Raw genomic sequence first — 16978 nt, 5'->3', positions numbered from 1 at the left:
AATCAACCTTACTCACGAGGAGGAGAGATGTGTCAGCTTGGAATGCATTTGTCTGTAATCAACAGAAAACCTGACTACAGTTGTTTAATCACATAGGGGTTTATTTATAAAGTGCAAAATAAAGCCTGGGAGAAGGTAGCATAGAGGTGTTGCAGCATCTTGACAATGCTGTAAGAAATTCAGGGGCTTTCCATCTTATCATACTTAGTATATAACCTTTGTTCTATGGTATTCATCTCATGGTTGCAAGCTGGCTGCTTCAACTCAAGGCTTACTCATCAGTACCCATGCCAGTTAAGAAAAAGGAAAATGGGCAAAGTCCTAAGGAACATGCCACCTCAGATTAGCCCTTTCAAAAATATTTCCCTTAAGCCCAATTCCCAATTATACTTTTACATCAGCAGCAATAACAGAGTTATATGACACTCCTACCTGCAAGAGATTATGGGAATATGAATACTTTGGCCTAGAGTAGGGGAAGGAAAAGAAAAATGGGCTTGGAAATGGCTTTGTTGGTAGCCATTTGTATTCATGTCCTATAGCTGCTGTAACAAATTACCATAAACTTAGTGGCTTAACAACACAAAATTATCTTACCGTTCTGGAGGTCAGAAATTAAACTGGGCTAAAGTTAAGGTAGAACTATATTCCTTTCTGGAGGCTTTAAGGGAGAATACATTTTCTTGCCTTTTCTAGCTTCTAGAGGCTGTCTGCATTCCCTCACTTGTGGCTCCCGTCTATCTTCAAACTCAGTAATGGCTGGTTCAGTCTTTTTCGCAGAACATCACTCTGATACTGACTTTTCTGTTTCTCACTTCCACTTCTTATTAAAGGCTCTTGTGACTACACTGGAACCATCTGGATAATCTAGGGTAATCTCCTTGTAAGGTTAGCTGATTATCAACCTTAATTCCATCTGCAACTTTAATTCCCCTTTGCCACATAACATAAGATATTCACAGGTTCCAGAGATTAGGACATAGATACTTTGTGGGGCCATTATTCTCCCTACCACAGTCCACCCTCTGGCCCCCAAAGATTCACATCCATCCCACATAAAAAAATATATTTAAGGTCCTCAAAGATCACATCTCATTATAGTATCATCTCAATGTGTATGCCTAGTACAAATAGTGTACACCTGTGACATCCTTGGCTTTCTCTCCAGAACACACTTTCTTAATTTTAGCATCTTTTACAGTCTGAATAGGCTGAGAATTTCTCAAATCATCATATTCTGGTTCCTTTTTTTTTTTTTTTTTTTTTTTTTTTTGTGGTACACGGGCCTCTCACTGTTGTGGCCTCTCCCGTTGTGGAGCACAGGCTCCGGACGCGCAGGCTCAGTGGTCATGGCTCACGGGCCCAGCCACTCCGCGGCATGTGGGATCTTCCCAGACCCGGGCACGAACCCGTGTCCCCTGCATCGGCAAGCAGACTCTCAACCACTGCGCCACCAGGGAAGCCCTATTCTGGTTCCTTTTTGCTTAACAGTCCTTCCCTCAATCTATTTCGTTCTTCTCACATTTTACTATAAGCAGCAAGAAGAAACCACGCTGCACTTTCAACCCATGCCTTCTCAGCCCAAATCTCCTCAGCTAATATGCAAGTTCATTGCTTACAAGTCCTTTTCCTCCCACATTTCCACTGCAGGACACAATTCAGTTAAGTTTTCAGCCACTATGTAGCAAGGATTCTATTTCCTCCAGTTTCCAATAACATTTTCCTCATTTCTTTCTGAGCCCTCATCAGCAGTGACTTTAAACATTTTTTAAAATTTATTTATTTATTTATTTATTTATGGCTGTGTTGGGTCTTTGTTGCTGTGCCCGGGCTTTCTCTAGTTACAGTGAGCAGGGACTACTCTTTGTTGTGGTGCACAGAGTGCGTGGGCTTCTCGCTGCAGTGGCTTCTCTTGTTGCAGAGCATGGGCTCTAGGTGCACAGGCTTCAGTAGTTGTGGCACACAGGCTTAGTTGCTCTGCAGCATGTAGGATCTTTCTGGACCAGGGCTCGAACCCCTGTCCCCTGCATTGGCAGGTGGAGTCTTAACCACTGCCACCAGGGAACATCCATATTACTACCATATTACTACCAAGTAACATCCATATTACTACCAAGTCTCCTAAGGTTTTGATTTAGGTAATCTATAAGGCAATATATGTTTTCTCCACCATACTCCTTACTTCCCTCTGAGTCTTCGCTAGCAAAGTTATTAACATCTGTATTTCACCTAACAGTCTGTCCAAAGCAATCTAGGCTTTTTCCATCATGCGCTTCAAAATTCTTCCAGCCTATGCCTGCCGCTCAATTCCAAAGCAATTTCCATATTTTTAGTTATTTGTTACAGCAGCACTCCACTTCCAGGTACCAACATCTGTATCAGTCAGGGTTCAACCAGAGAAACAGAACCAGCAGGAGATATATATTAAGAGATTTATTGCAAGGAAGTGACTTACTTGGTTGGGTGAGCTGGCTAGGCAAGTCCAAAATCTGTAGAGCAGGCAATTAGAAAGAGCAGGCTGGAAGTCTGGGGCATGAGAAGCTGCTGCCCACAGTCAGAATTTCTTCATCTCAGGGAAGACTCAGCTCTGCTCTAAGGCCTTTCAACTGACTGAATCAGGCCCATCCAGATCATCTAGATATTCTCCCTATTTTAAGACTAACTGACTAGCAACCTTAATTCCTCTGAACCTTAATTTCCTTCTGCAATACAACACAGAATATTCACAGGTTCCAGGGATTAGGATGTGGATATCTTTAGGGGGCCATTACTCTGCCAACCACACCATTCTATAGTATCCACTTATGAGGCTCCTGGAGATAGAGGAGTCCTGACAACAGAGCTGATTATTTCTTCAAATCATTCAACTCCCTCACCAACATATCCTTTACTAAGTTTTCTTTGCTTAAGTAATATTAGTTCTACAATGCATTTTCTTTCAAATTCCCTATTAACCAGAACAATGTGGTCATCCAAAGGCAAGCAGATATTGGAATGCTGTGTCATCAAAAGCTCCTCTAGGCAGAATTTGGAGCTCACTTGAGAATTAGTCTCCAACAGCAAGGGACAATTGCAGGCAATGCATTACTTGGTCACGTCTAAAGAACTCCTTAAACATAGTCAACCTGGTATCAGTAAACTCTTTAACAGGATCACAACTTCAGTTAGATATAATGAAGAACTTACAAGTATTTTCAACATTGATTTAGATGAGAAAGAATAGATGATAAATATATACTTGCATGAGATAACATATGCAATATTTCAGAGTGAAAGTCTAACGATTACAAGTGTGATTTTCTAAATAAATAGCATGAAATTATACATGTTGCTGCCTATTGGTAAAACAAAAATCCAAACAGAGCTTGGAAGAAATTGAACATAAGTAAATATAAATTGATTCCACTCCAAACAGAAGACGTATTATAGACAAGTCTAACTGTGTAAATAAAAACTTTAACTTCCAGTAATTAAAAAATGAAGTATGATAAAAAGGGATCAGACATTTTTATGTAGTGTCATATAGTGAGAAGTGTACTTTTAAACTTAGAATTACTTTTATTCTGAGAGGCTAACTTTCATATTATCATTTAGAAATAAATACTAAAAGTTTAATCAGAAATATGAAATTTCCTGCTATAAAATTTTTACTAACAATAATTGTAAAAATAATTATAGGACAAACAGGCCAACAAAACAATGAGTAGTATTACTAAGAAAAACTAGAAAAGAAGAAAGACAAGTAGCATTAAAGATTACTATTAGGTTAAAAAAGGGAAAGGTGTAGGAGACAAAACTAATGTTCGCAGTGGGGAAGTTTCAGATACCTAACTATCCTGGAAGGTTGAACTTCTTTCTGACTTCCTCCCAAGGTCCGATTCTAGAATACTGGGGAAGACAGGCTTCAAGAATTTGAACTCATTACTCCCAGAGCCTCCCGTCAGACACACCTCGTACTGGTAGCTCTGGGACAGGGTCCCCGTGCCGCTGACGTCCACCAGGTGGCCCGGAAAGGGGCCCTCGGGCACCGAGCAGCGACCCACCGAGGCCGCCCCGCCCCTCCTGCACAGCCGCACCGCGACGAACACCAGCACCGAGAAGAGGAAGAGCGACGACACCGACGCCAAGGCGACCACCAGGTAGACGGTGAGCGGGGCGGCCGGGGCCGCGTCCTCCGCTTCCGCTTCCGGGGCCGGCAGGTAGGGCTGCGAGAAGCCGTCCACCAGCAGCAGGTGCAGCGTGACGCTGGCCGACAGCGGCGGCTCGCCGTTGTCCTTGACCAGCACCACCAGCCTGTGCTTGGCCGCATCGCGCTCGCTCAGCAGCCGGGCCGTGCGCACCTCGCCGTTGTGCGCCCACACGCCGAAGAGCCCGGGCTCCGTGGCCTTGAGCAGCTGGTACGACAGCCAGGCGTTCTGGCCCGAGTCGCCGTCCACCGCCACCACCTTGGTCACCAGGTAGCCCGCCTCGGCCGCCCTGGGCACCAGCTCGGTGCAGGGCGCCGAGGCGTTCTGCAGCGGGTACAGCACGAAGGGCGCGTTGTCGTTGTCGTCCGCCACGAGCACGCGCACCAGCGCCTGGCTGCTGAGCGGGGGCGCGCCGCGATCGGCGGCACCCACGCGGAACTCGAACGCCCGCAGGGCCTCGTAGTCCAGGGACCTCAGGGCGAACAAGTGGCCGTTGTCCGGGTTGATGGACACCAGGGAGGCCAGGGGCACGTGCGGGTCGAGGGGCGGCAGCAGCGAGTAGGTGACCTGGGCGTTGGCGCCCGCGTCTCTGTCTGTGGCGCGGACGCTGCCGATGTGCAGGGCGGGGCTGTTGTTCTCGCGGACGGTCAGGGTGTAGGAGGTCTGGGTGAAGGCGGGGGCGTTGTCGTTGACGTCGGACACCAGCACGGTTATGTTATGCTGGGTTTCCAGTCTCGGTGTCCCCATATCTGTGACGGTGATGGTGATATTATATTGGGCTTTCCTCTCTCTGTCCAGCGCCCCATTTGTTACTAGGGTGTAGAAATTCTCTGCAGACGGTTTCAGGAGGAAGGGGAGATCATCCTGGATGGAGCAAGTCACCCTTCCGTTGTCCCCTGAGTCTCGGTCTCGAATCCTAAACAGGGCCACTTCTGTCTCGGGGGAATTTTCAGGAATGGGGCTGGTAAGTGATGAAATAGTTAGTTCTGGGGAGTTATCGTTAACATCCATCACCTCAATGGAGACAGAGCATTTTCCAGAAAGTCCCCCACCATCAGACGCATCTACATACAGCTCATATGAGGATATTGTCTCAAAATCTAGTTTTTTAATTAGTCGAACTTCTCCTGAAATGCTGCTTAGCTTAAAAGTTGTGCTTATCTCTTGAGAACTATAAAAAAGGGAATATGATATCTCTCCGTTTGTTCCAGTGTCCAAATCCCTAGCTGAGACCGTGACAACTAGGGTGCCTACAGGGCTGTTCTCTGGGACCTGCACCTGGTAGTGCGTCTGTGCAAACTCAGGGGCGTTGTCATTAACGTCCAAGACCGAGATTCGGACCTGGGCGGTGCCAGACCTGGGTGGAGAGCCGCCATCCAGCGCTGTGAGGGTTAATCTGAGCTCGGCCTGCTCTTCTCGATCCAGCTCTTTGTCCAGCACCAGCTCTGGGTATTTCCTGCCGTCCCCCCAGTTGCGGGTGGAAACATGGAAGTAAGAGTTGTGACTGATATTGTAGTTTTGGATGTTGTTGTTGCCCACGTCCAAATCCTGGGCTGTTTTCAGAGGAAACACGGTCCCAGGAGGGCTAGTCTCTGGGATTTTCAGCGTCATTTCTCTTTCAGGAAACTCAGGAGAATGATCGTTTATGTCTCTCACCAGTAGCTCAGCTCGAAATACTCCCAGTGGTTTTTTCAGTAACACTTGGAAATGCATTACACATGGATCTGTGGGGCCGCACATCTCCTCCCGGTCCAGTTTCTCACTTAATATCAACTCCCCAGTCTGTAGATCAAGCTGCAACCAGGGTTCGTTGTCCTCGGAGACCACCCGGGCTTCTCGCGCAGCTAGCTCCCCCACTCCCAGCCCCAGGTCCTTAGCAAGATTGGCCACAAAGGAGCCGCTCTCAGTTTCCTCCATCACGAAATAGCGACGGGATTCCCAGCCTGCCAGAGCCACTCCCAGCAAGAGAAAGAGAATCAGGACTTGCCTTTGTTTAGGAAAGCGCTCCCCTCCGGCCTCCATCTTTACTCCCACAAACGCCTTTCCAGGAATAGGGGCCAGCTCTACCTTAGGTAGCAATGGGACTGAGACAGTGGTGGATCTCCCAGTGGGTAACCTGTCCAGAAATGTCGGCGAGCAACATTCCCTGGAGTTTTTGGTCCTGAGCTTTGCTTACAGGTTTTTCTCTTCCGCTGGAGATCTGAGGTAGAGTTCGTAGTATTTCCTGGGCTTTTTTTTTTTTTTTTTTTTTTTTGACGTCTTAGCCTGCAGCGCCATCATGCGTTATCTTCGAAAAGAATTGCTGCAATTGCATTCTCTCTGTATATAATAATCTAGATGGCTATTGGGAGTTTGGAAATGGTTTGGGGGAGATGATGTAATCAGAAAACCATGCAATTATAACTATTCATTCCTTCATTCAAAGGAGTGTGACTGATATCTATGTACTAGGCTCTGAAATACATCAGTAAGCAATCCAGACATTGTCCCTATCTTCTAGAACCTGTCATCTGGGTGGGGTATTCTGAGGAGAACTGAGAAGTGAAAGAAGACTTAAAAGTGATCAGTCATCTTGTAAAAATAACAATATATACCTATGTGATTTCTTAAAGTTCTCTCAGCAAAAAGTTTGAGTTCCTCTAGATTTCCTTTCAAATTCTAGGCACCCTATGTGCCAGAACTGTGGTTTCCATTGTTTGAATCACATCAAGGAAAAAGCTATTAGTTCATTCCAGTTTATAATACCCTTTCTACATAAGGTCAGAGATTTTATGATTTTATGAAACTTTCAAACTGTGGAAAAATGCATATGAGGGCACTTCCCATATCTCCTCCTGCTTTTTCTCCCTAGCATTGGTCACCATCTTATACAGCATATATGTACACATTTAATTGTTTCTTTTCTCCCTAGCATTGGTCACCATCTTATACAGCATATATGTACACATTTAATTGTTTCTTTTCTGCGTCACCCTTGAGTTTAAGAACTTTGTTTTGTTTACTTCTACATCCATCAACATCTACAATAGTTCCTGGCACCTAGTAGATACTCAACAAATATTTGTTAAATAGATCAATGAATAAATTAATTTTACAATTCTGATAGATGGATTCTCCTCCTAATGTAGAAGCCCCCTGTTTTGCTAACATCCTAGTTCACTGTATGAGCTAAATAAACAAGACAGCATGTTCTCAAGTGACTTTTTTTCTATGCTCCTTTGAATAGTAATTTGAAATAATTCAAAATGATCTAAAATGTTTTTTCACTGAATGACAAAATACCCTGGTTCCCCTAAGCAAAGGAATATATTATAAAAAAGAAAGAACATAATAACAAGGTTATAATGAGCCTACAAATAAGGCATACATCTCTTAGAACACATTTTACATTATCAGTGTTATTTTGCAGTAAAGCTATTATGACACTAATGATATTCAAAAACTCTTATATAGTAGAATTTTCTAAGAATTTCTAATTTCTATTAAATGCTCCAAAGACTGTACAGTTTGGATATATCCATCAATTCTTCTCAAAATTGTATATTCTAACAAACGCTTGTTCTTGTCCCTTACAGACTACTAATATTCCACAACCTTTTGATCCTAAATATTACATTAATATGAAAACCACAATTTTTAATATCTCAAATTAATAGTAAGGTCCAATCCATGCAAGCATATCTAAAAGTGCTTTTGATAAGAGAACAAATCCACTTAGCTACCTTATTTAGAGGGAAATTTATTTTAAAATTTCATATTTATTTCCAAAAGCTCAAGAGAGAAAGCACATTTGGGAGTGACTGGAAAATCCACAATGAGGCATCTCCTTCCTTTTTGTCTCTAAGTAGATTGGCTTTCTGTGCTTCTTTCATGTATTTAGCCAACATGGTATCACTTTCTTGTTAAGTTTCTAACAGAGATACTATAACCAGTTTCTAAAGTCATTTTTTAAAGCATAGATAATCAGATTGGGTCAGTTTGGATCAGTAATGTCTACCACCTTGTCTTGTTGTTTGAAATCACAGAGGGAGATGGGTCATATAAAATAAACATGGCTGCAACAGTACATTTTTACTGAAGAGAGAAGTTTCCAGAAAAAGATGGGGTGGGCTAGACAGACACCACAAAAGGAATCTATTATTTAAATATCCTAAAATAACATCTTTCAATACTACTCATATATTATATACTGCAGGTTGATTAAAAAAGAGAAAACACCTTTAAGTATAGGATAAATTGTAGTCTTTTCCATTTAATACTACTGTGAAACAAAAACATGCCATTTTTTCAGATATTTCTCCATTTAAAAGTTTAAGACAAGGAGGCATAATATCAGATTAAACAGAAGATTTACTAATAATTCATTATATTTGTATCCTGCTCATCTCCTAAGTAACCACAACATCAAAAATTTAGAAAAAGTTTCTGGACAACAATCAGAGAATGGGTTTGGGGTCATCTTCAAATCAATAGTGCTTGATGATGAAAAGTTGAAAAACTAACAACTATTCATGACTTTTCAGTAATGAAGTAAAATTGAAAGTTCTTTGTCTCCATCAAAATAGAAATAATAGAGTAAGTATGAGTATATTCTCAAATAAAATTTCTAATCTCCTTAACTAGTAAAATGAAATCAGAAAAAAAATCAAGAAATTCTATATGGCCCCCAAAGCTAATGGAAACAGTATATTTAGAGAAAACTTTCATCCCGAATGCTCTGAAAAATCAAAAAATTCCTAATTGAATCCAAAACCATTTATAAAGTTTGAGTTTTCCTCTACATCATTTACAGACTCCTGATGATTGGAGGCAACAGACTTCAGAAACTTGAACTCGCTGGTCCCAGAGCCCCCTTTCATACACACCTCGTACTGGTAGCTCTGGGACAGGGTCCCCGTGCCGCTGACGTCCACCAGGTGGCCCGGAAAGGGGCCCTCGGGCACCGAGCAGCGACCCACCGAGGCCGCCCCGCCCCTCCTGCACAGCCGCACCGCGACGAACACCAGCACCGAGAAGAGGAAGAGCGACGACACCGACGCCAAGGCGACCACCAGGTAGACGGTGAGCGGGGCGGCCGGGGCCGCGTCCTCCGCTTCCGCTTCCGGGGCCGGCAGGTAGGGCTGCGAGAAGCCGTCCACCAGCAGCAGGTGCAGCGTGACGCTGGCCGACAGCGGCGGCTCGCCGTTGTCCTTGACCAGCACCACCAGCCTGTGCTTGGCCGCATCGCGCTCGCTCAGCAGCCGGGCCGTGCGCACCTCGCCGTTGTGCGCCCACACGCCGAAGAGCCCGGGCTCCGTGGCCTTGAGCAGCTGGTACGACAGCCAGGCGTTCTGGCCCGAGTCGCCGTCCACCGCCACCACCTTGGTCACCAGGTAGCCCGCCTCGGCCGCCCTGGGCACCAGCTCGGTGCAGGGCGCCGAGGCGTTCTGCAGCGGGTACAGCACGAAGGGCGCGTTGTCGTTGTCGTCCGCCACGAGCACGCGCACCAGCGCCTGGCTGCTGAGCGGGGGCGCGCCGCGATCGGCGGCACCCACGCGGAACTCGAACGCCCGCAGGGCCTCGTAGTCCAGGGACCTCAGGGCGAACAAGTGGCCGTTGTCCGGGTTGATGGACACCAAGGAGGCCAGGGGCACGTGCGGGTCGAGGGGCGGCAGCAGCGAGTAGGTGACCTGGGCGTTGGCGCCCGCGTCTCTGTCTGTGGCGCGGACGCTGCCGATGTGCAGGGCGGGGCTGTTGTTCTCGCGGACGGACAGGGTGTAGGAGGTCTGGGTGAAGGCGGGGGCGTTGTCGTTGACGTCGGACACCAGCACGGTTATGTTGTGCTCGGTTTTCAGCCTGGGGGTTCCCATGTCAGTGACGGTGATGGTGATGTTGTACTCGGCTCTTTCCTCTCTGTCCAGAGGACTCTCTGTTACCAGGGTGTAGAAATTTTTGAAGGTAGGCTTCAAGAGAAAGGGGAGATTGTCCTGAATTGAGCAAACCATCCTCCCGTTGTCCCCAGAGTCTTGGTCTCGTAGGCTAAAAACAGCGACTACCATTTCAGGTGACGAATTTTCCGGTATGGGGCTGGTAAGAGATGTTATGACTATTTCTGGTGGGTTGTCATTCACATCTACAACACTAACTAAAATTGCTGATTTTCCTGAAAGGCTCCCACCGTCAATGGCCAGAATATTTATTGTATAAGACTTAATTAACTCGAAATCCAGAAGTGCTTTTAAACGGACTTCGCCAGAAATGGGATGGATTTCAAATGTTTTCCGTATGTCTCTGGAGACGTGGGAAAATGAATAAGATAGTTCTCCATTTAGTCCTGCATCTAAATCTGTAGCAGACACCTTGACGACCAAGGAGTCCAGAGGGCTGTTTTCTGGTACCAAAACCTCATAGACGGACCTCTCAAACTCTGGGGCATTGTCATTGATATCTGAGACCAACACACGCACCACTGCAGTTGCAGACCTGGGCGGAGACCCACCATCCAGGGCTGTTAGTGTTAATCTAAGTTCAGGCTCCTTTTCTCGATCCAGAGGTTGGTCCAGCAACAGCTCTGCGTATTTTCTACCCTCCTCACTGTCTTGCAGTTTAAGGTGGAAATGCGGATTGGGGCTTAGTGTGTAGTTTTGAACAGCATTCTTTCCTACATCCAAGTCCTGAGCGCTATCCATTTGGAATGAGGTTCCTGGAGTAGTACTTTCTGAGATTTTCAGAAGTATATGTTTGTCTAGAAACGTGGGAGTGTGATCATTTATGTCTTTGACCCTAAGCTCAGCTCGAAAAAATTGCAAAGGATTTTCAAATAATATCTGGAAATTTAATATGCATGGCTCGGTGAGATCGCAAAGCGCCTCCCGGTCCAGTTTCTCATTTAAGATCAAGTTGCCAGTCTGCCGATCCAACTGCAAGTATGGTTTATAGTCATCAAAGATGACTCTGGCCCCCCGCGCAGCCAGGTCTTCCATGCCCAAACCTATGTCTTTCACCACGTTGCCTATAAAAGAGCCGATCTCCGTTTCCTCTGCCACAGAATAGCGCCAGGTCTCTGAATACACCAAAGACCCTCCCAGGAAAACAAAGAAAAGCAGCGCTTGCCTTATCTGCTGAGGGCTTCCTTCTCCCGGCTCCATGGCTCCCTGGCTCCCTAGCCAAACGTCTTTCCGCGGAAATATTTCAATTCAGTCTCAAACTGCTCCTCTCAGCTATTAGCCTGGACCATTGAGAATCTATAGACTTGCAATTCGGTGGCAAGGGCGTTGTTGGCTCCCTAGCTTTCTCTTGAAAGCCTCTTTTTATCACCACTGCTTCTCTGGAGTTCTCAGTTTCTGTGGTTCACGGTAACCAGAGCATCTGATGGTACAAAAATTTCCCCATCTTATCCTGCAGCGCCACCACGCGACTCTGAGGAGTCTCAGGTTTTAAACAAAGCCAAATAAGTTTGAGACAAAATATTAATTTATCTTGCGTGTTTGTTGATGACTCTGAATTATACTTTCTCCTATATTCCTATTTTCTTTTCTCAGTTTTGTTCTTGTGATGCTGTTACTATTCAGTCTTTAACACAATAAACCACAATCTCTAGAGCTGTGGTGGCTATAAAAAACATAATTAAGATATAGTCCCAACCTCAAATAAGTTATGCTATCTCTGTGAAGACAACACAACTAAACAACCTAAACAACTAAAAATAGTTAAGAGGACTTTTTAATGTAATTGACTTAGTGAGCAAGAGGTTCCCAGGAAAATTGGAAACGGGAACCAAAGATCTTAGTTTTCTTTAGATATCAGCAAATATGCTTTGAAAAGACAATAAAGATAATGTCACGTATTTAAAACTGAACTGGTATGTACAAATAATTGTTTTGGGGAGGCTGGACATTTCAGGCTGAGTAAATGGTACTGTTTATTTAGGGATACTCCATAAGTGTAGTCGAAAGTAAGTGCTCAACAGTAGTGAATAATGTAAGACATGTCCAGTTTCTGTCAACATTTTTAAAAAGTTGAACAAACTAGAACCCAGTTTAGTTGTGGAACTGAATTCCATTTTGTAGACCCAGGACCTCCAGAGACATAATTCTAAATATATTATCATCCATTCATTAATTTTTTCAGCAAATATTTATTGAGCACACACTTTGTGTTAGGGATAGAGTGGTAAACAGACAGACAGAGTTTCTATCCTGAAAGATGGAGGCAGAAAAGTGGTCACACATTTAAAATAGAGCATAATGAATGCCATGATAGCAAAAGTTCATGCTAATATAAGAGCATAGATGAGGGTCATCTAACCAGGATTTGAAGTAGAGGAAAGACTTTTCCGGAAAAAGTTTATTCTAATTTGATACATGAAAAACGAGTTTGAGTAATCCAAACAAAAATTGGGTGTGGGGTAAAATTTCCAGCAAACTAAAAACATGATTGTGCAAATCCAAAAATAAAAGAAGTATTTTGGAAGAACTGAAATAGGATCAGTATGGCTGAACCATAGAGTAAGAGGAGAGAAATGGTGAGTTGAGATTGGAAAGATCAGCAAGTATTTTGTAAGCCATGCCAAGTCATTTGGAATCTACATCAATAGAAATGCAAGATTATTAAAGTGTTTTAAATAGAAAAGTGACATGACCATGTTCTTATTTTTCAAGATCATCCTGTTTCAGAGTTGAAGATAAATCACAGAGGAGTTAAGACTAGAGGCAAGGGATGGATTAGAAGTTGTTCCATTAATACAGGTAAGAGACAATATTGCTGTCACCTAAAAATGCAGTTATAGAGTTGTATTAGAATGATAAAGATAAAATATACAGGATTTGGTGATTAGACACAGAGTAGAATAAGAAGGAGTAAAAGTCAATGTACTTTTTTTCAGGCTTAGGGAACTGGGAGAGTGTTAGTGCTATTAACTGATAGAGTAAACACAGGAAGAGGAGAAAAGAGGAACATGTTTAGAGCTGGAGAAGACATTTAGTTTTGAGGAATAGAAAGTTTTAATTTAAAACACGTTGAGTTTGAGGTGTCCATAGAGTATCCATATAAATTGTTACATAAATGATCTTACATTATATAAATTAAGTTGAGGAAAGAGGTTTGGGCTGCAGAGACAAATGTGGGATTTATTGGTATGAGTGGTGATTGAAGCCCTTTGAGAAAGAATGTAAGTTGTAGATTAAGAGAAGTACATTTGAATTTGTGATTTCAGAGGTGCAGCTCTAAAAGACTACCATCTTCAGAAATTGGCCATGGTCATATAGATCTACTAGACTAGGGTAGAATTAGATGTCACCAGGGATGAAGAAGGCTAGAAACAGAGTAGGTCAAACTCCTGGACTCAGAACTGTGGCAAGGGAGGGACAGAGTAAAACTATAAAGTTATATTTGAAAAATAGCTTTATACCACTTCTTTCCCATGATCGTGATTAATTTAAAACCAACTGACATCCAGTTGATTTGATTCTCTCATTTGATGACTCATATGCAGAGACTATTTAGGCAGGAAGGTTTACTGATTTCTTTTCAGCACTTGGAACATAGCTTTCAGTCTGTCATGTGTTTAAAGATAAAATGTCTTTTTCCTATGACTTTTCTTTTTTTTCTTTTTCTTTTTTTTTTTTTTTTTTTTGCGTTACGCGGGCCTCTCACTGTTGTGGCCTCTCCCATTGCGGAGCACAGGCTCCGGACGCGCAGGCCCAGCGGCCATGGCTCACGGGCCCAGCCGCTCCGCGGCATGTGGGATCCTCCCGGACCAGGGCACGAACCCGTGTCCCCTGCATCGGCAGGCGGACTCTCAACCACTGCGCCACCAGGGAAGCCCCTATGACTTTTCTTTAGTCTTTTGAAATTTGTCTTGTCTTTCTGAAATTTCACAATGATGCTTCCAGGTATGGTTATCTTTCATTTATCCTGTTAGGTTTATTTGGGTCTATTGAATCTGTGCATTAAGGTTTTCATCAATTCTGGACAATTCCCAGCCATTATTCTTTCTCATCTCTCCTGAAATTCTGGTTAAATATATGTTAAACTTTTTTACTCTGTTCTGCATTTCTAACCACCTCCTCCATATTTTCCACCTTATTAACACTCTGAGCTATATGTGGGATAAGTTATAGTCTGACCTATCTTTCACTCCACAAATTGTTTATTTCACTGCATCTAGCTTTCTATTAAACCTTTTATTCAGTTTAAAATTTTGATTATCATACTTTTCAGTTCTAGGAGCTCTATTTGGTTCTTTCTTAATCTTTCATATTTTATTGTTTCTTGTTCCCTGTACATTTTCAGGCGTAACTTTTATTTCAGTTAAAGTTGTTAGTTTCTTGTAGACTGTTTCTGATAATCAAAATATTTGAAGTGTTTGCAAGTTTATGTGTGTTTGCAAGTGTTTTATGTTTTCTGCTGGCTCTCACTCATGGTGTCATGTTTCCTTGTGCGTGCAGTTATCTTTATGTTCAAGTTAAGAACATAAAAATTTATATGAATAGTTCTAGGTTTAAGATGAATAAACCTTCTTTTGCAGAAGGTCTGCATTTGGTTCTATCAGGATCTGGGAGCACTATTTGTCAATGACCACCTTAAATCAAGTTCAAGGCTAAAACTCAAGTTCAAGGCTGAAATTGCATACAAGGGCTCATCCATTTCCAGGTTAATACTACCATAAAGGTGTCATTCTTAGGATTCCATATTTATTAAAGTGAGGTTCTTCTATCAGCTTCTCAAGTTTGTCAGGCTTTGATTTCCTCCCCCGTATACACCATCAAAAAAGAGGTTCACATATCCCAGAATTGCAATTGTTCCCAAGGAAAAAAGTGGACTTGGGGCTGATTTTCTCTTTCTGAGTTACCTTTAAACATTAACTGTGACCTGACAATATATTAGTGTTTTATTAGCTATTTTTTTTCAGTGGAAGTGTTGGTGTACATAATGTATACCACCCTTATTAAAAAGGTAAATTCTCAAGGATATTGTTATGTCTTAAAATGATAAGCAAATTTTTAGCTTTCATGGAGTATGGGAAATTGATCTTATTGAGAGGATAGAGAAATAATGTGTTTTTTTAAAACCAACTTCATCTGATCAATACTAAATCAACTCTATAATGCTGCAATCAATTTAAACAATGTCTTATCATTGACATTGGTATAGCTCACACTTCTGTCTGCACTCCTATGTAGAAACACACATCTTCTTTCCTACATTTGTTCCTTCTTCTCTTCTTCCAATGTTTATATATTTGTATATTTCTATAAGTTTAAGATATTATGTATTATATGGATATATATGGTATGTACAATAAATCTCAGGCTCTTTCTTCCTTTTGAAACATTTGGAATTTATTCATGTGGTTGTCTGTACACCTAGTTCACTCCTTTTGAGTGCAGTGGCATAATAATCCTTCACAAACATGTTCCACATTTTATTTATCAATTGCTTTACTGATGGCTATGTAGATAGACTCCTATTCTTTGCTTTCCCAAGATGAATGTTAGCATGCACTTCATTTTGTAAAGCTGTGTAAGAATTTTCTGGCTTATATGCCCCAAAGTAGAATTGCTGGATCATAAAGTATGTACATACTAAATTTCATTAAATACTATGGAAACTCCTTCAAAATGGGGTGTATATGCAATTTCCTATGGTTCCACTTGATGGAAATTTGTCATCTTTACTAATGCTATGGGTATAAACTGCTATTTTATCATGTGTATCAGCAATTAATGAGGTTGAGTATCACTTCATGTTCTTCTCAGACTTTCTGTTTGCCCCTCTTTTGAATTTCCTTTCCCTTTTGTCCTTTTAAAAATATTCTATTGGCTCTCCCGACTTTCTGACTTTTGCTATCTGTAAAACTTATCTGAATAATCTAAATATTAATCCTTCTCAGTGAAAATGCTGCAAGTAGCTTCTCCCTGTCTGTCATCTGCTAGCTTGTCTGGGCTATCCTCTAGTTTTGAGGTAGTAATATTTGTCAATTTTTATCCTTATTGTTTGTACTTTTAAACCTTGTTTAAGAAATTGAAATCAATAATAAGGTCATAAAGATATTTTTACTTGGACTTGTTACATTTTTTCCAGTTAAATATTTCAAATTCACCTCTTAGATCCACATGAAGTTTATTTTTATATCACATGAGATAAGGATTTTGTTTCTTTATATAGTGAGCCAGTTTTCCCAATAACATTGCTAAGTAATCAGTCTCTTCCCCCCCACCCCAAGTGATTTTGACACCTCTTCAATCATCACCAAATTTTCTTATATAAAATATCTGACCTTGAATTCCATTCTATCTGGTAGTGTACAAGTTTGTTTCTGTATCATTCAAGTAGGATATTTTGTTATCTACTCTTACTCTTATGCATAAGAAGCATAAGCTTTGTTTCTTATGACTCTGAGAGATAAAGAGGGCCCAAACATTCTTTTTCAGGATTGTACTGCTTAAATATCTATTTAATAAAATTCTCACAACTAGTAAATATCTGTTGCAACACAAAATAAGACCAGTAAAAAATGCATGAAGCAAAGAAAAAAATTCCTAAGAAAACTGGAATTTGTTTTACCCATTTCACAATGTCAAGCAAAATTGCATTTTACTACATCATCTAATCTATAATATTTAATTTTATGAGAGAAATCACAGAAATGTATATGCACAGTCGCTCTATATCCACACTACATTCTAGTTACCAAAGTGTCCACTGAACTGTACACTTATAGATTGGAGACATTATAACTTGGAACACCATGAGACATCTATAAACCATTAATATAGACCCATTCCTTCTTTGTGAACATCTGAGAGAGG

The 16978-nt window shown here is 42.0% G+C and overlaps 2 protein-coding genes across 2 annotated transcripts; both read right to left on the bottom strand.

Annotated features, from left to right (window-relative positions):
- Positions 1-3587: 3587 nt before the first annotated feature.
- Positions 3588-6464, bottom strand: LOC308615810 (protocadherin beta-15-like). The gene has a single exon (XM_081231605.1). The coding sequence runs from the start codon at positions 6207-6209 to the stop codon at positions 3828-3830; it is 2382 nt and encodes a 793-aa protein (XP_081087731.1). The 5' UTR covers positions 6210-6464; the 3' UTR covers positions 3588-3827.
- A 2397-nt stretch (positions 6465-8861) lies between these two features.
- LOC308615809 (protocadherin beta-18-like) lies at positions 8862-11511 on the bottom strand. Its single transcript, XM_081231604.1, has one exon. It carries the CDS (start codon positions 11312-11314, stop codon positions 8924-8926), a length of 2391 nt encoding a protein of 796 aa, XP_081087730.1. The 5' UTR covers positions 11315-11511; the 3' UTR covers positions 8862-8923.
- Positions 11512-16978: the final 5467 nt, after the last annotated feature.

This window comes from Mesoplodon bidens (assembly GCF_964165515.1).
Source record: "Mesoplodon bidens genome assembly, chromosome: 4".
NCBI lineage: Eukaryota > Metazoa > Chordata > Mammalia > Artiodactyla > Ziphiidae > Mesoplodon > Mesoplodon bidens.
This window is presented reverse-complemented; position numbering and strand designations above follow the sequence as displayed.

What these genes read in the sequence shown, in the direction of transcription:
- LOC308615810 (XM_081231605.1), bottom strand. Translation starts at nt 6,209, where the DNA reads ATGGAGGCCGGAGGGGAGCGCTTTCCTAAACAAAGGCAAGTCCTGATT.
- LOC308615809 (XM_081231604.1), bottom strand. Translation starts at nt 11,314, where the DNA reads ATGGAGCCGGGAGAAGGAAGCCCTCAGCAGATAAGGCAAGCGCTGCTT.